At 46.6% G+C, this 25,227-nt stretch overlaps 1 protein-coding gene across 1 annotated transcript; it reads left to right on the top strand.

The window, feature by feature from the left end:
* The first annotated feature begins 1,619 nt into the window (after window positions 1-1,619).
* Window positions 1,620-11,968, top strand: misp (mitotic spindle positioning). The gene is made up of 5 exons (XM_076279181.1): window positions 1,620-1,749; window positions 4,252-6,970; window positions 8,185-8,432; window positions 10,380-10,418; window positions 10,698-11,968. Exons 2-5 carry the CDS (start codon window positions 4,432-4,434, stop codon window positions 10,785-10,787), a joined length of 2,916 nt encoding a protein of 971 aa, XP_076135296.1. The 5' UTR covers window positions 1,620-1,749; window positions 4,252-4,431; the 3' UTR covers window positions 10,788-11,968.
* Window positions 11,969-25,227: the final 13,259 nt, after the last annotated feature.

The following is a 25,227-nucleotide window of genomic DNA, read 5'->3' as shown; positions in this document are numbered from 1 at the left end:
GTGTGTGTGTGTGTGTGTGTGTGTGTGTGTGTGTGTGAGAGAGAGAGGGAGAGAGAGATCAATACTGGGCCAGGCGCAGACAGCGACAAGTGGGTGATTATTAGAAGATGTTTGTTTTTCTCAGAGCATTCACGGATGGGACTGTCACTAAGACCTCACCTGTGTGTGTGTGTTGTGATGTTGTGTTGTCTAAGACCTCACCTTCACTTACCTATTGTGTGATTTCTCGTCCACACCTAGAGAACCTGCTCTGCTCGTTGTTCAGCTCTGCTCGTTGTTATTGTTTTCTTTTCAGTATCCTCTCCATCCACTCCCAAAGCAGCCCTTTGGGCGGGCGCTCGTTTGTGTTTTTATTGTGATATCAGACAAACCAAACAAACAATTATCACAGACTCTTTGGGCAACTAGCGATGCGATCAGGACGTCAGTGAGTGCAGATTCTACTGAAACGCTGAAGGCAGATCTGAGCTTCTAGCTGAAGGTAGGCCTCCTGTCTGAGCTTCTAGCTGAAGGTAGGCCTCCAGCTAACTCTGTGTAAACATCTGAGCAGGTTTTGGGTGAGATGGTTTAAGGGCTCTCCTGATGGAGCTTTTGATGATGCCGGTGCTTTTGCTTCTGTGAAATAGAAACTGCTGGAGGGCCTGAGACTCTGTTTTATTGCCTCAGCTTGTTCAGACGGGGGACAAATCGATTGCATTAAATTATTATTTACTGAGATTAATGGAATTGAGGTCCATTCATCTCTCCAATTTCTTTTCAGCAGATTTGTTTGCCACTTGTAAAACGGCAGCCTGCTGATCAACATAAACCAGGTCAGGAATTGTTGAGCTTATCGGAACATTGCTGGTCCTAAGGGCTAATTTTATGTTGTATAATGAATGAATCTCATGATCAAGTCCCTGATAATTCAGCCGTATCTGTTTCTCAGGCTGTTTCCAGTTTGTGGATTAGATTAGTCTGGAATTTCCCCGTGGGGATCAATAAAGTATCTATCTATCTATCTATCTAGTCTGGGAATAAATGTTTTTCCCACCGGATGGTTTAGTCTTAATCCATGCACAAGAAACCAGCTATCCACACTAGCAGAACTAAGAATCAGTCTAGTAAAAGAAGTTCTGCTCATAGAACTTTAGAACCGCTCTATTTGAGGAGCGGTTTGTTCCTGACACGCTGAATCCTAGACTCTCATGGGTGTGTTGGGCAGCAGGAGCTGTTGCTTTCAACGTCACGTTTCTTCAACTCTGAGCTCATCTTCAAACTGCCCGCAGGCCCCCTGAAGTGTCAGCTGCGTCTCATAGGCTAGTCCCAGCCAGACCTGGCCAATGGGGTCGACCCATGACACCTCTTCCAGGAAGTGCTGCCCCAGTTGCCTTATCAGGGGGACACAGTCCACTCTGCCACACATGGTTGCTCTCTGACAGGGAGACCGAGGGAGGTGACCTCCCTTAGACGAGCTCAGCCCGCGCAGGAGAACACACACACACACACTTATCGTCCTCTCTGTGGCAGGAGAACACACACACACACACACTTATCGTCCTCTCTGTGGCAGGAGAACACACACACACACTTATCGTCCTCTCTGTCTGACAGAAGCTACTCTGTCTGACAGAAGCTACTAGCGGACGCTCCCGTTATCAGCCGGTGGTTATTTTTACAAACAAAACCAAGTGCTTGTGGAGCCCCGTGGTGGTGGTCTGTGTGTGTGTGTGTGTTGGTGTGTGTAACTCCGACGTCTCGTCCAGACAGGTGAGTGTGAGCATCTAACGTTTTTAGTGTGGAACAGTGGAACAGTGTACACTGTTATCTGAGTCCATGTTTTGGAGAGAGAGAGACACACACACAGAGTAAAGCAGTACAGCCAGGTGTGTTGGACACTTCTGGTTGTCGCTGATCAGGTTAAATTGTGGTTGTGTAGGTCAACAGGTAGGGAAGGTCATTGGTACATTTCCAGGAAGAATACATTCTGGTGAAAATATTCATTTGTACAATGGTGATGCTTTAGACAAATACCCAGGATCCGCTAAATGTAAACATGGGAGCGTAAACGACCAAGCTGGAAGCAGTGACACAGACAGCACAGTATATCAGTGGAAGGCAGATGTGGACAGTCGATGAGTATTGTCCTTATGTTTTGCCTGTACGTTAGTTAACATAGTTTGGTCACGATCACCATCAATATCAGTGACAACGTAAAAAGAATCACCATGCTCTGCCAAACTGCTGTTAGTAAGGGTATATTTTCCCTCCTGTGCTAAGAACATAGACTTCTTGCCCGTTTTGGGAATGTTTTGGGGGTGTTTTTGAGGATACCTCTCAGCCTTTGCCGTATTCAAATTCAGCTGTTTATTTGCTGTTTATTTCCTTATGGATCCGTAATCTGTCTAATGATAATGATAATATGCCATAAAAGACAGTCGTTGGCCAGGTGCAACAAAAAGGCAACTTTGCACATCATCATCATGATTACATCCGCCCTGGTGTATGGTGGATGTGGGGTTCTGTTGATTGACATCTGCCCTGGTGTATGGTGGATGTGGGGTTCTGTTGATTGACATCTGCCCTGGTGTATGGTGGATGTGGGGTTCTGTTGATTGACATCTGCACTGGTGTACGGTGGATGTGGGGTTCTGTTAATTGAAGTGTTTGTGTTGCACGCTTATCAGAGATGTTTGTGTTGTCTCTGTCCTAACTTACACGGCCATTCAGTGGATGCCATTGGTAATCGCACTGCTATGCTATGATACAAATCAATGATTGGTACTGATTATAAAGGAGGCTATGAGAGGTTATAAAGTAGCCTCATAGCCTACAGAGTTATAAAGTAGCCTCATAGCCTACAGAGGTTATAACGTAGCCTCATAGCCTACAGATGTTCTAAAGTAGCCTCATAGCCTGTTATAAAGTAGCCTCATAGCCTACAGATGTTATAAAGTAGCTTCATAGCCTACAGATGTTATAAAGTAGCTTAATAGCCTACAGATGTTATAAAGTACAGATGTTATAAAGTAGCCTCATAGCCTACAGAGTTATAAAGTAGCCTCATAGCCTACAGAGGTTATAACGTAGCCTCATAGCCTACAGATGTTCTAAAGTAGCCTCATAGCCTGTTATAAAGTAGCCTCATAGCCTACAGATGTTATAAAGTAGCTTCATAGCCTACAGATGTTATAAAGTAGCTTAATAGCCTACAGATGTTATAAAGTACAGATGTTATATAGTAGCCTCATAGCCTGTTATAAAGTAGCCTCATAGCCTACATAGGTTATAAAGTAGCTCTTATGCAGCTCAGTCATCATGTGAACATGTAGCTATGGCTGTGGTCATATGGACATATATGAGCATAATAATGATGTCATAGCCTGTAATAATGTGTGACCTGTTTCATAAACAGTATCTATAAGTCATATTTCATAAACAGCTTGCCCTTTGGTGTATCCCCAGAAAGGTTGAGAATGTCTGGTTTAGTGTATTTCTAAAATATTCAGACATATTTCATATGAGATCGCCTGATGGGAGTATTTCTGGTTTAGTGTATTTCTAAAATATTCAGACACATTTCATATGAGATCACCTGATGGGAGTATTTCCCTCTTAGTTGCCATATAAAGCCTCCTTCTGGAAAATCATAAACTCTCTGAAGCCATTGTGCCAATTTATTCCCCTTGGCATGGCCACAAGTATTTTTATTGCAGATGACTTGGCATCTGGCTCACAGGTGACCAAGCGCTAGGCAGGTATAACCTGCTCAGGTGAAACAATTCTCCAGGTGGACTGTTATCTGTGAAGGAGGACTTTAAGACAAAGGTTCATTGTTAATCGCGCAGTATAAATCCACAGACAGAGTCATGTCCACACCTTCTTGCCCTTACAGGAGGGAGGGGCGCAACACGCTTTGTGGGACAAACGTCCTTTCTGCAGGTGTGCAGGGCCGTAGAGCTCCAGCACTAGGCCCCTGTCTGGGTTATAACCTGGCTGGGTCATAACGTGGCTCCCTTGGGTTATATATAACGTGGCTGGGTTATATGGGCTCCCTTGGGTTATAACGTGGCTGGGTTATATGGGCTCACTTGGGTTATAATGTGGCTGGGTCATATGTGTCTAGGTTATATGGGCTCACTTGGGTTATAATGTGGCTGGGTTATAACGTGGCTGGGTCATATGGGCTCACTTGGGTTATAACGTATTCGCTGCCTGGTGCTCTGTATTTTAATATGCCATATTCTCTTCTGTTCTTCCTGGTTCTTCCAGAGGCAGTTGACCTTTGCCCCCTCACGGGATGCGCTGGGTCCTGCTCCGCACTCTCCACTGATCCGGTCATACCCCTTTCCATCTCCGCGCCCACCCCCGCCTCCTCCTGCCCCCCCCCCACACCCACACCTGCCCCTGCACACCCCCACTGCCCCCTGTCGCCCCCCGGAGGCCGAGGCCATGGAGCCTGTGATGTCCACCCCCAGCAAGCCGCGCAAATGGGAGCTGAAGCCGCTGTCTCCACGTCTGGAGCTGTCGGAGCTGCGCAGCATGGTCAGCCCCACCACCGCAGAGGCCTTCCCCTTCCCGCCGGACCGCAGGTGGGACGGTCAGTCTCAGGAGAGCCTGGGCTTCGAGGGCATCTCCGTCACCCGCACGCAGTCCTCCATCTCCGTGTCCGCCGTGCCGGGCGAGGACCTGGACGACGTGGTGGTGGTGTCGCGCCAGGTGGCCGTGGCCGAGACGTCGGGGGACGGGGAGGCCTGGTCAGCGGGCAGCGGCGACAGCAGCAACCCCAGCACCACGCCGGGCACCCCGACCAGCAGCGTGGGCTCGCACGCGGGCTTCTACTCGTTCGTGGACGACCCCACCAGCCCGGAGGCCGAGAAGAACGAGGAGTGGATGGTCTCGGCCGAGCGGCAGGCCAAGCTGGCCACTCTGAAGCTGGACAGCAGCTACAAGCTCCAGACGTACGCGGCCGGCCACAAACCCGAGAAGCTGTTCGAGGAGAGCAACGGCGACGCCCGTTACCGCGTGGAGAACACGGTCGTGTCCAGAGCGGCGGTGGAGGAGAGGGAAGTGGTCAAGGTGGACAGGAAGGAGATCATCCGCGAGCAGGCGCCCAGGAAGAGCCACGGCTTTAAGGAGCAGTGGAGCGCGCTGGACAGCCTGGACCTCAACAGCGCCCCCCAGAGGCTAGTGGACGGCTTCAGCATCTGCTACAGCACAGCCACCCCCGCAGCTGAACCCACACCAGCGGAGCCCGGCACCATCGACGAGCAGCAAATCGACTTCAACTCGGCCCGCAAGCAGTTCCTCATGATGGAGCAGTCCAGAGGCAGTCCTGTCGTACGGAGAGCCACAGACGCCGCCCACTCTCCTGCCCCGAAGACGTACACCCCCCACACCTCGCTGCAGCCACACGAGACCCAGGTGCCCGCTGAGCTGCGCAGGTACATGTTTGCTGAGGGCAGTGACGCCGCACTGGACGACATCTCCAAGGAGAGCAGGACGACTGACCACACGGGCCGCACGAGCCAATCGCTGTCCAGTCAGCTCAGAAGCGAAGACGTCTTCGTCAGCAACGCGGTGACGGTGAAGGTCAGCGAAGACCAAGACGCCGTGAAGCGGAGCGGCGTGACCGAGTTGGACTCCGGCCTGGGGGATCAGATCGGAGAGGACGCCAGCGACGCCAGCAGCTGCCCAACGCCGGACTCCTCTCCGGAGACGGCCGCTGAGTGCGAGGCGGGCGTCGCCCGGGAGACGCCCATCGAGCGGGAGATCCGCATGGCTCAGGAGCGGGAGGAGAGTCTTCGCCGCGCGCGAGGGATCCGCCACAGCAGCTCTGTGGAGATGGTGGAGATTAAGACCAAGCCGCTGCTCTCGCTGCCCACGCCGCCCACGCCGCCCGGTCCCGTCCGGCCGGTCAAGGCCAAGGAGAGCAGCCGCGTCAGCTTCCTCATCCAGCGCGAGATCGAGCGCGAGATGGAGCGCGAGGAGGCCGCCACTGGCCAGAGCGTAGCCGCCAAGGCCCGCGCTGTCATCTACGACGTGGACGAGAGGCGGAGGCTGTTCGAGCAGGTGCCTCAGAAGCCCTCGCCCGCTCCATCGGCCTCGTTGCCGTCGGCAGCCAAACAGCTGGACATCTCGCAGAGTTCGTCCGGCGCCAGAGACGACAGCTGGCCCGTGTTTGTGGAGACGTCCGAGCCGTCGGGGGCGGAGGAGGAGGAGGAGGGCCTGTCGCCGTGCTGCCCACACCGCCACCCCGAGCCTACCGAGCTGCCCGTGAGCCGAGCGATCGAGCTACCGAGCTACCGCACGCGCCAATCTGCCATCAGCGCCATCGAGCTACCGAGCTACCGCACGCGCCAATCTGCCGTGGCCCCCCAGGTCCGCTGGGGCAGCAGCAGCAGCGCTGACCACCAGAGGGCGGCCTCACCCTCCTCACCCTCGAGCGTCCTGCCGAGGCCATCGGGCCTTTTCAGAGCAGAGCCCAGCTCCCGGTCATCTATGGGGGCCTTCTCTTCCGCCAGCCTGTCCTCCCTCACCGGCGTGGGGCAGGAGAAGGAGAGCCGGCCCCCGCCTCCGTGGAAGAGGCACCTGGAGCAGACGCACCTGGAGCAGACGCACCTGCAGCAGCGCCTGCAGAACGCTCCGGACCTCATCCGCCAGGACATCGAGCGGGACCTGCAGCGAGAGCAGGAGTACCTGGAGCTGCGGGAGTCTCGCGGCCGGTCCGTCTCCCTGGACACAGGCCTGGATGATGTGGACGACTCGGAACAGGTGGTCACCACAACGACACCAACACACGCAACAGAACCGCCTGGCCTCAAGCAGAGCTGTGAGGAGAACACCACAACATGGCAGCCAAGTGTCGCCGAGACGGCAGAACCTCCTAAACAACAGGTTCTGCCTGAGGAACCCTTACAGCCTGTGAGTTCTAGGTCATCGTACTCCTGGAGCGTGGACACCTACCACACCAGGAGAATGGCCTCATCAGGTAAGGTAACCATGGTAACCGTGCCACTCTCATGATTGACACTTGTCACTCACACTTGACACGCTTGACACTTTTCACAACTCACACGGCTCTCAGAGACTCCCAGATTAGTGTTGTGCGTACACAGTGCTGAGGTGACTCTTTTTTTATGGGCAAGATGGTCAAAACATGACTCACTGAGTTAATGTCCCTGTTGTACTTTGGTCCAATCACATGTGCAGGAACAGCACTGAAACTCCGAGTTAGAGTCTTCCTCTACATGTTACATATTAACGCATGCGAGAACTGGCACCTGGCCACCAACCAATGAAGTGCCAAAATCTGAATTCTGAATTCTTAAGACCTTTCAAGATTTTTTGCAATATAGTTGACACCTTTCTTATTATGAAAGCCTGCCACCCGCAGTTCAAAATGTGGTACTGAATGTTTATATGACTAAAGTTTTATATTTGTAAAGACATTCAAAAAAAAAAAAAAAAAAACCTTGATGACAGGAAATACCTTTAACAATGTAAATGGCTAATTTACTAAATATTTTTGTAATGATTATGTTGTAAACCGCGTTATTGTGGCGTGCTGTAGAAGATCTTGGGTGTTCCCATCTGATATGGCCCCATGTCAGGTCAGGCTGAGAATGTGAACAGCCTCATCATAAAATGACATCACTCTAAGCTGGGACGACTCTCACGACACTTCTCCGCGTTCCCATGACGACTCTCACGACACTTCTCCGTGTTCCCATGACGACTCTCACGACACTTCTCCGTGTTCCCATGACGAATCTCACGACACTTCTCCGCGTTCCCATGACGACTCTCACGACACTTCTCCGTGTTCCCATGACGACTCTCACGACACTTCTCCGCGTTCCCATGACAACTCTCACAACACTTCTCCGTGTTCCCATGACGAATCTCACGACACTTCTCCGCGTTCCCATGACGACTCTCACGACACTTCTCCGCGTTCCCATGACAACTCTCACGACACTTCTCCGCGTTCCCATGACTACTCTCACGACACTTCTCCGCGTTCCCATGACGACTCTCACGACACTTCTCCGCGTTCCCATGACAACTCTCACGACACTTCTCCGTGTTCCCATGACAACTCTCACGACACTTCTCTGCGTTCCCATGACGACTCTCACGACACTTCTCCCTGTCCGAGTCACTCACGGTGGCCCGTGTCTTGCTGCTGTGTTCTCTGTGCAGATAAGCCCCTCCACACGCCTGCTCCGCGCACGTACTCCCGCCTCCCCTCCGTCTCCATAGTGACGGCCCAGCCGTGGGGGAACCAGAGGCTGAGCTCGGCGGTGCCGGCCCGGGGGCGTCTGGAGTGGGGAAGGAGCGTGGACATGCTGGGGGGTCCCCACACCCCCACCTCCCCCCGAGGCCTGACGGAGACGCTACTGGAGGGCTTTGAGGAGCACCGGGCCAAACTCAAGCTGGAGGAGAACGCCGTGAGTTCAACACACAGTGAACATGCCTTTCACATGGCCTACACTTACAAACATTTACCTTCATATACATTACACATGGCCTACACTTACAAACATTTACCTTCATATACATTACACATGGCCTACACTTACAAACATTTACCTTCATATACATTACACATACCCTACACTTATAAACATTTACCTTCATATACATTACACATAGCCTACACTTACAAACATTTACCTCCCATATACATTACACATACATTTACCTTCATATACATTACACATAGCCTACACTTACAAACATTTACCTTCATATACATTACACATAGCCTACACTTACAAACATTTACCTCCCATATACATTACACATACATTTACCTTCATATACATTACACATGGCCTACACTTATAAACATTTACCTTCATATACATTACACATAGCCTACACTTACAAACATTTACCTCCCATATACATTACACATACATTTACCTTCATATAATATACATTACACAAACATTTACCTTCATATACATTACACATACATTTGCCTCCCATATATATTACACATCTGCATAGTCTGTCTGCCTCTTCACCCCCTCCATGTTTGGATACTGTCTGTCCACTAGCCACTTTTACCACTGTCTTTATGCCTCACTGTTTGCGTGCTATATTAGCACATTAGCACATATGCATAACCCCCCCTACATGCCACAGCCGAACTGTGGCCACACTTATACATTTTCTTTAAATAGTTAAATATATAGATATATAGACTTTACTTTATTTCTGCATTGTTGCACTGTTGGACTTACTCATTTGCACTATCACCATGACCACTACCACTATCACCATTGCACTACCACCATGACACTCATTCACACAGAGCACCTTAGAGCACCTTACCATACCTTACTATGCACAGAGAATCACAGGCTCAGTCCCTGCCTCAGTCATTGCAAGCGCCTCTGATTGATTAATCACCACTATGTGGATACTGTTTTTAGAATTGATTTAGATTAAGTGTTAGTATAATTTGTATTTTTGTAATTTGTATTTTAGTATATTTTTATATGTTGTATTAAGTGTTGGTATAATTTGTATTTTAGTATATTTAGCATGTTCTTTATCTTCTACTGTCCTTATTGCTTAGTTGTGTTTTTATATTATATACTTTAATTACTCTTTCTGCTGTTAAAGAATGTGTTTGTGTTGTCTGTATGCTGCTGAGACCTTGAATTTCCCCTGGGGATCAATAAAGTATCTATCTATCTATCTATCTATCTACCTATCTACATATCTATCTATCTATCTATCTATCTATCTATCTATCTATACATTTACCTTCATATAATATACATTTGCATTAGCTTTACATATACTTTACATTAAAATGTACACTCAGTAAGCAGATGCTTCATCTATACTGACTTGCAGTGCAGAGGTGATACAACACAGGTTCTCCCTAATGACCACTGTGAACCCAAAATGTTGGTGCTTTTAGTTCCTCCCTGGAGCAGCTGAGCGGCCCACAGACAGACGCTCTGAGCAGCCCACAGACAGACAGACAGACACTCTGAGCAGCCCACAGACAGACAGACAGACGCTCTGAGCAGCCCACAGACAGACAGACGCTCTGGTTTCTACTTGCAGTCAGTTACACAAGAATAAATCCCTGTGTGTGTGTGTGTGTGTGTGTGTGTGTGTGTGTGTGTGTGTGTGTGTGTTGGCCGGAAGACGCTTGACTAGCTGAGCTCTGTGTGTGTGTGTGTGTGTCTGTGTGTGTGTGTGTGTGTGTGTGTGTGTGTGTGTGTGTGTGTGTTGGCCGGACGCTTGACTAGCTGAGCTCTCGTATCACCTCTCTAATGTAACACTCAGGAAAACTTGTGTCATTGTCAAAGGAAGTGATGTAATATCCTGATGATGTAATATCCTGACCCTTTCCTCTCCGTCTCCCACAGTATGCTGGGATCCAGCCCTCTGACGACGTAAATCACGAGGTGAGATGTGTGAGATATTATGTGTGTCTCACGAGGTGAGATGTTATGTGTGTCTCCCAACTACTTCTCCCTACCTCATATCTGTGTCATGGTGGTCCAACCCAACTGAGTTTCTCTACCTCATATCTGTGTCATGGTGGTCCAAACCCAACTAATGTTCTCTACCTCATATCTGTGTCATGGTGGTCCAAACCCAACTGATGTTCCCTACCTCATATCTGTGTCATGGTGGTCCAAACCCAACTGATGTTCCCTACCTGTTCCATATCTGTGTTGTAGGTACTGGAGGCGACCCGTGTCACACGGCACAAGAACAGGATGGCACTGCGCTGGGAGGCGGGCGTGTATGCCAACGAGGATGACAAATGAGGATGCCAGCTCTGCCCCTCTGGCCTGCTGACCACTCAGAGCTCTCACAGGACGGAGTCTCCCAAACCGTCTCATGCCAACTTACACAGCTCGCCTCTCCTCAACAAAGACGGCCAATCCCAGCCAATGTAAACCCTTAAATGCAACATACCTCTCCTGCAGCCTGGGAATAAATCAGCACTCTGCAAGATAGGACTGCCCCCCCCTTCCCTCCAATACCCCTCCGCCCCCAGAATAAGACCTTTCAGTCTTTGAAGAGGGTGTTTATAGTTCAGAGAGCCTAATGGGTACCAAACAAGCCAAAACGTTTTAAATTCCCTTGCGGTGTGGTTCTGATATCCAGCCTGACCTGTGCAGAGGCATGTCTGTTAAGGGCGCCCCCTACAGGTCTGACCTGTGCAGAGGCATGTCCCTCTAGAGGTGCCCAGAGCTGCGTGACTCTAGACCCTCTGAGTGGCCAGTTAGAGCATCATTAGAGTATCATAGCAACAGCAGCAACAGCAGCAGCAGCAGCAGGGTGGCATCGGTCAGTCTCTGTCAGAGTGGACACACACTTCTCTGCGTTCCCATGACGACTCTCATGACACTTCTCCGAGTGGACTGCTGAAAGACTGTGTAGCCCAGGAGATCCACTGAGATCACTTCGGATCACATGTATTAATATTAATAACAAACATTATCTGTCCAGAAGGAAGCGAAAGTGTTATCTGTCCAGAGAAAAGATCACCCTCTCCAAAAACGAAATCTCTTCCATCTTACACGAGATCAACCAGCCTTCATGATCATAACCAAGAGTTTGTATGATAGATTATACACATGACTAGAGAATCTCATCAATGCTTCGTCCTAACCTGGGGCCTTCCTATTGATCCCATATGAATGTGTGTGTGTGTGTATACATTCCCAAGGGCTGCATCGGGGGCTGAATCAGGGCTTTTCCTCCCACAGTCTGAGTGCTTCCTTTTTCCACATCTAAAGCTGATTCACGCCATGCCCATGTCCTTTTGCTTAAAGCAGCTTCTCTCTCTGCAGCTGAAGGTCCCATTGAATTCTAATTTAATATTGTAAAAAACTTGAACATCTTGAAAATGTATTTAATTATGTTTTACAGCGTATTTAGAAAAAGCTGGAAATTAGACTGAAATAAATAAACTAATAACATTGAATTCTAATGTAATATTGTAAACTATAATAAATAAATAAATAAACTAATAACATAATTGAAAACTATAATAAATAAATAAATAAATAAATAAACTAATAACAGAATTGAAAATGCTTCCTGTGTGTAATCTTTTCATGTTCACTAGAATTAGTTCAAAATCCACATTAATACGGTACACACACACACACAAATAATTGTCTCTACATACCCACACACAAAGAACTGTTTATACAGTATACCCACACACAAAGAACTGTTTATACAGTATACCCACACACAAAGAACTGTTTATACAGTATACCCACACACAAAGAACTGTTTATACAGTATACCTACAGTATACCCACACACAAAGAACTGTTTACAGCAGACAGACGCACAAAGAACTGTTTCTACAGTATATATCCACACACAAAGAACTGTTTCTACAGTATATACCCACACACAAAGAACTGTTTCTACAGCAGACAGACACACAACGAACTGTTTCTACAGTACCCACACACAAAGAACTGTTTCTTTAGTGTCACATGGACACATTTGTTAAATGTTTAATATGAATCAAAGTAACCATAAATGGAGTTGTGCTTAACTCAAGATATAAAGAATATATACACTGTTGGTTTCCAAAGGTTTTGCATGACGTTCAAACAATCTTTTTGTCAGCAGTGATGAAAAGGCAGAGAATATTCTAGTGATGACCACTTGATGTCCTCACGCTAAGGATGCCTCATTATCCTCATGGATGAGCCCGAGTCAAGGCAGCCCTATTTTAGGATGATGACCATGGCGTCTATATTCCCTTAGGCCTCCTGTACCCTAACTTCCCCATATTACAACCTGCTTCTCATTTCCTGGAGAGATTACACCTAACAATCTCACAACACCATCATAAACACAGACACCTAACAATCTCAACACCATAATAAACACATTACAATCTAACAACACCATCATAAACACAGACGCGTAATAATCTCAAAACACCATCATAAACACAGACATGTAATAATCTCACAACACCCATCATAAACACAGACACCTAACAATCTCAACACCATCATAAACACCTTACAATCTCTCAACACCATCATAAACACTGACATGTAATAATCTCACAACACCATCATAAACACATAATCTCACAACACCATCATAAACACTGACATGTAATAATCTCACAACACCATCATAAACACATAATATCACAACACCATCATAAACACATAATCTCACAACACCATCATAAACACTGACATGTAATAATCTCACAACACCATCATAAACACATAATCTCACAACACCATCATAAACACAGACACTTAATAATCTCACACCATCATAAACACAGACATGTAATAATATCACAACACCATCATAAACCCAGACATGTAACAATCTCACAACACCCATCATAAACACATAATATCACAACACCATCATAAACACAGACATGTAATAATCTCACAACACCATCATAAACACATTACAATCTCACAACACCATCATAAACACAGACACTGCTGCACTAACTTGTCTTTATCATACTCTGCCTTGACACATACACACACACACACACACACACACAAACACACTCACTGCTGCACTAACTTGTCTTTATCATACTCTACCTTACACACACACACACACACACATACATTAATTATTTATTTAAATCCACAAATCATATTACAACAGACAGGATTCAAATATTTCAAGAGATAAGATAGTGCTTTGGTATTCAGGGGTACAAAAAACATCTCCTGCACCATACTGCAAGGCTGCCTATAACACACACACGCACACACACACACGCATACACACACAGACACTCACTGCTGCACTAACTTGTCTCTATCATACTCTACCTTGACACACACACACACACACACAAACACACAGACACATACACACACACACTCACTGCTGCACTAACTTGTCCTTACCGTACTGTATCTTGATTGTTTCCCTTGTTGGGAGTCGCTCTGGGTTAGAAGGCGTGGGCATGTGTCACTGTACGTGCTGACGCCGCCGCCGCCTAAGACTCATGTGTGTGTGTGGGCGCTCTACGCCAGCTCTGCCACGCCTGGGACTCATGTGTGTGTGTGTGCTCTACGCCAGCTCTGCCACGCCTGGGACTCATGTGTGTGTGTGTGCTCTACGCCAGCTCTGCCACGCCTGGGACTCATGTGTGTGTGTGTGCTCTACGCCAGCTCTGCCACGCCTGGGACTCATGTGTGTGTGTGTGCTCTACGCCAGCTCTGCCACCGCCTGGGACTCATGTGTGTGTGTGTGCTCTACGCCAGCTCTGCCACGCCTGGGACTCATGTGTGTGTGTGTGCTCTACGCCAGCTCTGCCACCACTCGGACTCGTGTGTGTGTGGGCGCTCTACACCAGCTCTGCCACACAGGCCATGTACCTCAGCAGCTTCCTGGGCGTGCTGGCGCTATTCTCACCCCGGCTGGACGGCACGTGCAGCTCACCCTGCTGGGCATCGTGTCCAACTGCATGGCCATCATGGCATTCGCCACCCATAGCTGGATCTACTTCATGGGTGAGGTTATCCTTTAGTAGTTACTAGTTAAAATGTAAATAAGTGACTATATAAAGTACAGCCATTACCCAGCAGAGGCTTAAAAGTTAATAGAAGATTGTAGGTTGAAGCAAAAATAAATACTGACTGAGTGGGCAGAGCAACAAGTCACCGAAATCACTGTGTGGAGTGTGTTGTCCAAGAGTTGGTCCAATATGGTACACCTGCACTGCTTCAATACACACACTAGATACACCTGCACACACACTAGATACACCTGCACTGCCTACACACACACACTAGATACACCTGCACTGCTTCCATACACACACTAGATACACCTGCACTGCTTACACACACACACTAGATACACCTGCACTGCCTACACACACACACTAGATACACCTGCACTGCTTCCATACACACACTAGATACACCTGCACTGCTTCAATACACACACTAGATACACCTGCACTGCTTCAATACACATACACCTGCACACACACTAGATACACCTGCACTGCCTACACACACACACTAGATACACCTGCACTGCTTCCATACACACACTAGATACACCTGCACTGCTTCCATACACACACTAGATACACCTGCACTGCTTCAATACACACACTAGATACACCTGCACACACACTAGGTACACCTGCACTGCTTCCATACACACACTAGATACACCTGCACTGCTCACACACACACACTAGATACACCTGCACACACACTACAGTAGATACACCTGCACACACACTAGGTACACCTGCACTGCTTCCATACACACACTAGATACACCTGCACTGCTCACACACACACACTAGATACACCTGCACACACACTACAGTAGATACACCTGCACACACACTAGGTCAGGGGTGGGCAAACTTTTTGGCTCAAGGGCCACATTGGGTTTTGAAAATTGGCCAGCCCCCCCCCCAACGGCACACGCATAAAAAAAAATAAAAAAATTATAGCCTATAATTTAGTATGAAAAGTATTTGTTTTAAAATATGAATTGCTTAAAAATACTGCTAATTTTATGCTGTTCAACAAATGTATAAATTGTGCACTGTCGCTTTAAGACAGTCGCTTTAATTCACGTTTATTTCTCAATGATCTTCTGCCTGCTCCACTATGGCTAGTGCTGTACCTACGGCTGGGCCCTCTCACAGTTTTTAAATGGTCAGTAGTGGGAACTACTGTTGCCTTCATGATTTCCTTTTAAAACTTTCTTATAAGAAGGAGATATCAATTATCAACAATCACAGCTGGAACCTGCGGCTCTCTCTCCCTCTCGTGGGTGCAGACGCGTTCCCAATTAGCCTAAATGGATTGCATGTTCACGTTAGATCTGCTGCAAAGGAGATAACTAAGAGTTAACTTAGTTTAACATGATGTTATCTCTATTTAACATGATGTTTTGACATTGACATTGTAAACGTTATCTAAGGAGAGTGAAAAGCAGTTTGCAGTAAAGCTAACCAACGTCGTCTCTATCGCAGGAAAAAAATAGCGAGCAGCCTGATAACTAAATGAAATGCTCGGCGGGCCGGATGAAAGAGTTTGGCGGGCCGCGGGCCGCAGTTTGCCCATCCCTGCACTAGGTACACCTGCACTGCTTCCATACACACACGCAGGACTGTTTCAACAGGACCTGCTGGGAAATATTCGAACCCCCAGACCTGGAGGTGTTTGCACACAGGGTTTTATGTTATATTAAATTCTGCATAGACACTGTCACGGTGGAGACGAGGTGGAGCGTTTGGTGGGGTGGTGTGAGGCCAACAACTTGCTCCTTAATACAGCTAAGACCAAGGAGCTCATTGCGGATTACAGGAAGAAAAAGACAGACATCCAGCCACTGGTGATAAAGGGGGACTGTGTGGAGAGGGTCACAGACTTCTGCTTCTTGGGAGTCAACATCATGGAGGACCTGACCTGGGGCATCAACAACACCACTGGGCTAGTGTAGGCCCAGCAGAGACTTTACTTCCTGAGAGTTCTCAGAAAGGACAAAATCCCTCAAAAGCTGCTGGTGTCATTCTATCGCTGCTCAATTGAGAGTATTTTGACATATTGCCTCTGTGTTTGGTTCACAAGCTGCACTGAGGCAGAGGGATGAACTGCACCGTTCCCGCTGCCTCAAAAAGGCCAATTCCATCCTGAAAGACTCATCACACCCCGGTCACAAACTGTTTGAACTACTGCCATCAGGCAGGAGATACAGATCCATAAAAACCAGGACAAATAGGCTAAGGAACAGTTTCTACCCAACTGCCATAATTTCACTGAACGGTGCTACCATAGCATAGCTTTATGTTTTACATTTTATGAATGTGGATGTGTATGGGTGGGATATGTGTGGGGTGTAAAGTTTTTATGCACTTTTTTATGTCCTTTTATGTCCATAGTGACTTTTTTACTTATGTATTGCTACTTTTGCACTGAACAAGGAATGCACTTAATTTCGTTGTACCTGTGACAATGACAAATAAAGATATTCTATATTCTATACACTAGAGGGCGACAGGCTCTGCTCAGCAGAACAAGCTGGTAGACATCTGCGACACATCTGCTGTTTCATAAGTCATCTAAGACTTATTGCCACCCGAGAAAGTGCAAGAGCCTGTATACATCCTGTAAGCAATATTTATATAAGCAGAAGGGAATAATAACAAGAATGAGAAACACATTTTGTTTGTAAGTCTCACGCATAATGTTCCAGAGGTTGCGTTTAGTTCTTGTGTACTGTCCCCCTGGTCAGGTCGTGTTTAGTTCTTGTTTATGTTAGTTCCTGTGTACTGTCCCCCTGGTCAGGTCGTGTTTTGTTCTTGTTTACGTTAGTTCCTGTGTACTGTCCCCTGGTCAGGTCATGTTTAGTTCTTGTTTTATTATGTTAGTTCCTGTGTACTGTCCCCTGGTCAGGTCGTGTTTAGTTCTTGTTTATGTTAGTTCCTGTGTACTGTCCCCCTGGTCAGGTCATGTGTTTGGATGGCTACAGCTGTCTGTGTGTGAGGAACGTTGTGTCCATAGCACTCTTCAGCCTCATCTACCCTCCCCTGGAACAGCGGACTCTCCTTCCTCCTCTCCTCCTCATCAGCTACTGCAGCATCATACCTGTCCTGTGAGTCCATCACACACACACACACACACACACAACTACACAACGTGTAGTGTTGCAGTCCTACCTGTACTGTGAGTCCATCACACACACACACATACACACACAACTACACAACGTGTAGTGTTGCAGTCCTACCTGTACTGAGTCCATCACACACACACACACACAACTACACAATGTGTAGTGTTGCAGTACCTGTCCTGTGAGTCCATCACACACACACACACACATACACACACAACTACACAACGTGTAGTGTTGCAGTCCTACCTGTACTGTGAGTCCATCACACACACATACACACACAACTACACAACGTGTAGTGTTGCAGTCCTACCTGTACTGTGAGTCCATCACACACACACACACATACACACACAACTACACAACGTGTGGTGTTGCAGTCCTACCTGTCCTGTGAGTCCATCACACACACACACACACACACACACACACACACACGTGTAGTGTTGCAGTACCTGTCCTGTGAGTCCATCACACACACACACACACGTGTAGTGTTGCAGTCCTACCTGTCCTGTGAGTCCATCACACACACACACACACACACACACAACGTGTAGTGTTGCAGTACCTGTCCTGTGAGTCCATCACACACACACACACACACACACACACACACAACGTGTAGTGTTGCAGTCCTACCTGTCCTGTGAGTCCATCACACACACACACACAATCACATTTGTAGACTTCTGATTCCTCCTGTTCTGTGGAGTCCTGTGCCACTTTCCTGCAGTGTCATACCATTCCAGTGAATTCATCACGCACACACACAAACACACACACACACACCTCCCAGCTGTTTAACCCAACGGACTTCACATCTATCTAACCTCTCACACACATCTGTGCAGACTTCAAATCTGTTTATCCCTGTACACACACACACAAACACACACATCTGTTAGGCAAGTGTGCGATTCCAACTGGTCCCTTTCCTCTTGTCTTGTGTTCCATCTCAACTGTAGAAGCAGCAGGCGTCCATATGTGTCCACCTCACAGTAACTAAACTGACATCACTAAACACTGGGCCTCGCTTTTAAAGACCTAAACAAAAATAGTTCTAAGAAATGACCATCATTCCAAGGCAGAAAACAGTAAACAAACCAGAACATGTCAGCAGTTTAACTCATCTTTAATTATAAACATATTATGTAATTCCTAAACAATCCCTTGGCATATGCTTCTTTTTTCTTGTATTATATAACTATATGTATTATTGTCATAATATCATAAGGTATCCTATTCCACTGCGTCCAACATAATGACACACTAAAACGGTTGGCCCAGACCGCAGTTAGAGACGGTTGCCATGGCTCCTCGCATGGTGCGCACGGTCTCGATCCTCTGGACCAGCCCGCTGAGGACCTTGTCCATGCGGAGCTTGCTCATGGGCGTGCGGATGTACCACTCGCTGCTCTGCAGGTCCACTCTGCTGCGCGTGTTGGAGTAGACGGTGTCGTGATGGCTGAGGAAGCCGCTGGTGTGCTTGGTGGCGTACAGGCGGAAGTCCTCCAGGGGGCAGCGCAGAGGGTCGTCGGGCGAGGCCAGCATGCGCAGCGGCAGCTGCTCGGGGTCGGCCGGGTCCACCCACTCCAGGCAGTCCAGCACGGGCCGGGCGCCGACCTCCGCGGGCGCCACGCGCATGAAGCGGAACTTCCCCGCGGGCACGGGCCACATGCGGTACAGGTGCACGGGGCCGAAGGTGCGGATGTTGTTGTAGAGCACCAGGTGCAGCAGGGCCTCAGGTGAGCCGCGGCCGAGCACTCCCAGACGCCTCAGCTCCTCCTCCTCGGTCGCGCTCACGCTGCAGATGACCGCCCCGTGCCGGTCCGTCTCGCGCTCACGCAGCGCCTGACAGTACTCCTCCAACAGCTGATGCGTCACGGGCAGCTCAGGAGACCGCCGCATGCTGAGGAAGCAACCCTGCGCCTGAAACACACGCAGCCAGTTACCACCCCATAATACACCCAGTTACCACCCCATAATACACCAGACTACCCAGTTACCACCCCATAATACACCCAGTTACCACCCCATAATACACCAGACTACCCAGTTACCACCCCATAATACACCAGACTACCCAGTTACCACCCCATAATACACCCAGTTACCACCCCATAATACACCAGACTACCCAGTTACCACCCAATAATACACCAGACTACCCAGTTACCACCCCATAATACACCAGACTACCCAGTTACCACCAGACTACCCAGTTACCACCCCATAATACACCAGACTACCCAGTTACCACCCCATAATACACCAGACTACCCAGTTACCACCCCATACACTCCAATACACCAACCATCAGTCATACACAGGCATTCTGGCATGCAGTAGATTATCATACCATTTTAACAATAGAGTTCACCAAATATTCATGCTATTGGCCAAATCATATTCCATGAAATATCACCTCAGTATAAGTATATACCAAAGATTCTAGAACAGAGCTTTGGTATATACTCTTTTGATCCCATGAGGGAAATTTGAGCAGTACATACAGTATAACCGTATATTTTGTCTATATTTACAGTAAATGAGCACATATAACACAATGATTTAAGATATATGCTTTCAACAGCATAAACAAACATGGGCGTTGTCAAGGCATTTCTGGTAGCACAGAAATAGGGCCCTATGAAATCCGTTTTATTATTTTCCAAATTCCGTTTTATTTTTTCTTAAATTCCGTTTTTTCGGATTTAATTTTAGTTGTTTCGGATTTTTCTTTTTTTTACATTTAACTTGAGCAGCATCCACCTATAAAAAAACCCTCAATGACAGACACAATTCAGCTTTTTAAATATTCAGCAAAGCCAATCATTCAAAGTTCTTCAACATTTACCCAAATATTCAACAAATCTCTGCTCAAAAACAACAGTTAGGCCTGCATAACTTCAACTACATGGCCATAACTAGGCTGCAAGTTTAGATCTCAATAAAAGGGCACTTTGCGACTCAAAATTTTCCACTACATAAAAGTAGCCTACTTTTTTGTAAATTCATGTTTCATTTTAAATATGTGTTGTTTTCTAGAGTTTTCTAGAGTATTTAGCCTAGCATCGTTAGCACACATCTCCACTGAAGTGGCTACATGATGGTAAGGGGCTTGCTGTTTCACTCTCTCGTCAGTGAGAATCTATTGCAGCACTTTTTTGAATGGTGGGTCTGCGCGTCTGCTTGAGGCTGCTGACATTCGCGTCTGGGAGTGGCACTGCTTGACATAGCGGTATGTCAGCTTCTCCACACATTTAAACAATCTTCCACAAACTCACATCATCTACTGATTTTGTCATTGTCTTGAATGGAGGGATTTGCCCGCAGTGGATTTAGCTTTGTTCTTAAATTGCCCTCTAGGCTGAGAGAAGTGTTTAGAGTCACACCCACCTTGAGGTGTCGGTCAATGCAGCGTGCCTGGAGGACCATCAAGGCGTGTGTGAGATGCCGGTTGCCCCCCTCCCACAGGTAGCGCAGATAGGACCCCAGCAGGACGTCCAGCTCCACTAGCGCCAGTCTGCCCAGCAAGCGCGAGTCGTTCGGATGCGTCGACGTGCGCCACGACGGGAAGGACATCAGGCTGCACATGCTTCCCAGAATTAACCTGGATTTTCCTGCAGGCAGAAAGACGAGACAAAAGAGGGATGTAGAGCTGAACAGACGGCAGGTGATCCTCAGGAGACCAGACCAGAGGAAAAGTCATTTACAAACACATTTCAGGATTTGTTTTTACAAACAAAAAAATAAATGCAATTTATGTCATTCATATATAGGCCTAGTTTACACAGACACTGAAATCACATCATCGGCCCCCTCCCTTGGGTCCAGCACGTACTTCTGGTCACTGCTGCCTTCCTGCCGCTCTTGGGCCCAGCGGAGCAGGGGGCGGAGCAGGGGGCGGTGGAGGGCCCGGGGAGGGGGGACCCGGGGAGGGGGGACCCGGGGGAGAGATGCCCCTCAGACTGTGCCCTCCGCTGGCTGCACGATGGCGTGGTGGAGGCAGCGTCCCCACCTCCGCTCTGAGATCTGTTCATGAGCTCGTCCTCTTTGGCACTGTCTGTGTCCGAGCCGAGGTCCTCCAGGTGCATGCTGTTCAGGGAGTCGTCGAGGACAGATCCGCTGGCGGCGAAATCATCTTTAAAGAGCTCAATATGATGGAGGGCAGTTTCGGCCAGTCTGAGGATCTGGGGCAGACTGGGGGAAGCGCTGTTCTCTGCGGCGGACACGGCGGAGGCTGAGGCCTGATCTTGGGCCGCCCCAGTGCTGACACACAGAGGCTTCTTCTTCTTTGGAGTTTTCGCTTTGGGCAAGTCTGGGGTTGGGACCTCTCTCTGCTCACTGCTGACATCAAACCCATGTTCCCCTGACACGTGAGTGACAAGGCTGCTTCGGCTGTTGTCCAATTCAGCTGGACCTTCCTCCTGAGCAACACTAAGGTCCGCTGGCTCCTCTGCAAACTCTAACTCCTCTTCTTCTGCTTGAAGAGAGACTCTCTTCCTCTTCTTCGTCTCACTCAGGACCTTCTTTGCCTCCCTAACCTTGTCTGAGAGTGACATCATGGGCCAGTTGTACGCATGGCCAGCAGAACAGTTCCATGGAAGCACAACAGTATTCACCTCCTCCAACCTGTATCCTTCCTCTGGAAAAGGGATGTGTGGACATATGGTGGAGTGAGAATGAGTCCAAGTCACCAAATTTTTGAAGTCTTCAACCATAACATGCAGCAAGGCCCCACTGTAGAGGTCTTCCATGAGCTGAAGGTGAAAATAAAGCAGAGAGTCAGTGCTTTAACCTTAACTGCATTTGGTTTATTTCACGGAATTCTGAATAACCATTTGTCCATCTAACTAGTAAAAGTTTATCCTATGTACTGTAACGTTAGTGGTAAACAGTAAGCAGTAGCCTACGCGGTTTCCCTCACGGGATCAATTATACACTTGAAGTCTATTGGCTAGCTATCTACGCTCTTCATATCAGAGCAGGGCAGCCGTGGCCTACTGGTTAGCACTTCGGACCTGTAACTGGAGGGTTGCCGGTTCGAACCCCGACCAGTAGGCATGGCTGAAGTGCCCTTGAGCAAGGCACCTAACCCCTCCCTGCTCCCCGATGCAGGCAGCTCACTGCACCGGGATTAGTGTGTGCTTCACCTCACTGTGTGTACACTGTGTCCGTTTCACTAATTCAAGGATTGGGTTAAATGCAGAGACCAAATTTCCTTATTATTCCTTATACTTATAGCTAACGTTAGAGTGCTAACCCAAACAAATTAAGCCAATGTTAGCTCTGAATGTAAAATGTAGACAAAAGTAATATGTTATATAATATGTTATAGTAATAATGTTAGGCTAAATGGGATAAGTTCACTCTTTGGCCATTGAACATTAAAATTATATTTGTAAAATAATTAAATCCGGTTTTTGCGAAATGAACAGCTGTTAAGATAATTGTTATCACTAAAGTGAACTAACACTTCCGGATAGAATGGCGTTAGGTTAATGTTAACGTTAGTGATAGCTTGCTAACATTAGTCACATTTAACTGTTACATTATGAAATCTATCGCTAACATCAAGGCTTAATTTAATCAATGTTAACCTTAACTTACCCCAGAAAACATATCCACGTCCCTTCCAGCGACTGATTCTTCCATTTAGACAATACAGGTTTTTACTTTGTTATACTATTAAATGACAAATATCTCAGAAGAGAGATGTATGCCTGCTCATGCGGTCACTGAACGGACTGCTATTAGAAAACGAAATTGTGAGTTTTTGAAACAATGTGTTGACAAGGTGAAGTTGATACGATGGAACACTGTTGTGAAAACAATTCCGTTTAAACATAACTGTGATATTCTGACGTCTCATGTTGTTTAGATTCAGAACAGACAACATAGCCTAAGATTCTGAGCGGAGCTCTGTTCTAAAATCTTTGCTAGAAGCTACTTTTCAATGTTGGAATCCAAAATCACAGGCAATGATTCAAAGGCGCATTGGGCGTTTCGCTCTAAAATCTCTGATCACAGGTGTCCTGTCTGAGTCTGCAGCATAGACAGTAAAATAAAGTTTGCCGTCACCCAGTCCAAGAGCCTGACCACCGGGTGTCGCACACATTCCGTCCACTTCAATGATTTACAGTTTTTCTCGATTGGACTGATACACTTAATGAAACTTGGATCCACTTGATCTTCACTTTCTTAGCAGAGCAGTCATCTATTGCGAAAGATTTAACACATTTTCATTGGTTTAAGTCATTTTTCAAATCATTTAACACATTTTTCATTTAAAGACACCATTGGATTAATTCTGTGAAACAAATCATAGGCTATAGCCTAGGCCTATGCAGCTATATTGCTTGCAAACGAATGAACTCCTAGGCCTAATGTCAATGTGTGAATCAGCTTTGCACAATTCTTCAATTAGCAATCATTCATTATCCAAGAGATACCATGTGTTCTTTGTTGCTATTTCATCATCAACCGTTTTTTTATTCAGGGAGAAAATTGACAACAAAACATACAACAACAATAATCAAAATAACAAAACAAGAACAATAAAAAGATACAAAAGGCAAATAATAATAATAAATAATTTAAACAAAATAATAATAAAATAATAATAATAAATAATAGGTTAAGAAAAGAAAGGGAATATGTAGGCCTATATGTATAAATACTACTACTACTACTACTGCTACTAATAATAATAATAATAATAATATTGTACAACAACAACAACATTTATTACATGCAAAAAATGTAAAAGCTAATTTAACAAATTCAGATGTAATTTGAGGAGTTTGAATAATCCCTGTGAACGTGTGTTGTGGCAGATTGATTTCATGTTCAGAAGAGAAGTTAGGTAAAAAGGTAATTTCCCAGTAATGCCTTATAAACAAAAAGGGGGGTGTGCCTTTCCCTCCTATCATAGAGGGAAGACCATCCTACATTTTGGTATAGTTACAGTGATGAGTTCTAATCCCATCCCCATTTATGAAACGTAGTGAACTGTGATAAACTGCATCAAGTGATGAAGGGGCTGCATGCATACACACAATGTCACCATAGTAGGACTAGTTGCTTGAATAATGATCATTCTGTTTTCTAAATAGAAGCAAGACCTAATCCTGTAAAGGATTTCTGCACACAATCAAATGCACATTGAAGATATGACACTGCTTGCTCTACAGATGGTATAGGCATAAAGGATTAGCGTCCACTATAATCATTCGAAGTAGCTACACAGACGTGATAACAAATGTTATATATATATATATATGTTATATATATATATATATATATGTTTTATTTGAAAGGTCTACTTTATTTATTGTTATTTTTGTTTATTTTAATTAATTGATTTTACACAAATTTGTTATTCTACCACCTTTAATTACCTAATTTACTTTCTGTGTTTTCCATTCTAATTTGATTCTGATTCTTCTCTTAGTTCTGTTGTAGGCCTACTATAGGACTAGGGGAGGTGCATATATAAATAAAAGCGTACTTACTTACTTACTATTGCAAATAGTCTGTTTAATTTGTGTAACTCTTTGTATTATAGACAAAATG

The sequence above is a fragment of the Alosa pseudoharengus genome, unplaced genomic scaffold, assembly GCF_046254945.1.
Source record: "Alosa pseudoharengus isolate Yale_2024_CS ecotype anadromous, Long Island Sound unplaced genomic scaffold, YU_APseudo_1.1 YU_APseudo_1.1_scf_11, whole genome shotgun sequence".
In the NCBI taxonomy this organism is placed as follows: Eukaryota; Metazoa; Chordata; class Actinopteri; order Clupeiformes; family Clupeidae; genus Alosa; species Alosa pseudoharengus.
Note: the sequence above shows the minus strand (reverse complement) of the source record. Positions and strands in the feature narration are given on the sequence as shown.

Coding starts and splice junctions, on each gene's coding strand:
- misp (XM_076279181.1), top strand. CDS start 4,432: ATGGAGCCTGTGATGTCCACCCCCAGCAAGCCGCGCAAATGGGAGCTG. Junction 6,971..8,184: donor CAGGAGAATGGCCTCATCAG/GTAAGGTAACCA, acceptor TTCTCTGTGCAG/ATAAGCCCCTCCACACGCCT. Junction 10,419..10,697: donor CTGACGACGTAAATCACGAG/GTGAGATGTGTG, acceptor TCTGTGTTGTAG/GTACTGGAGGCGACCCGTGT.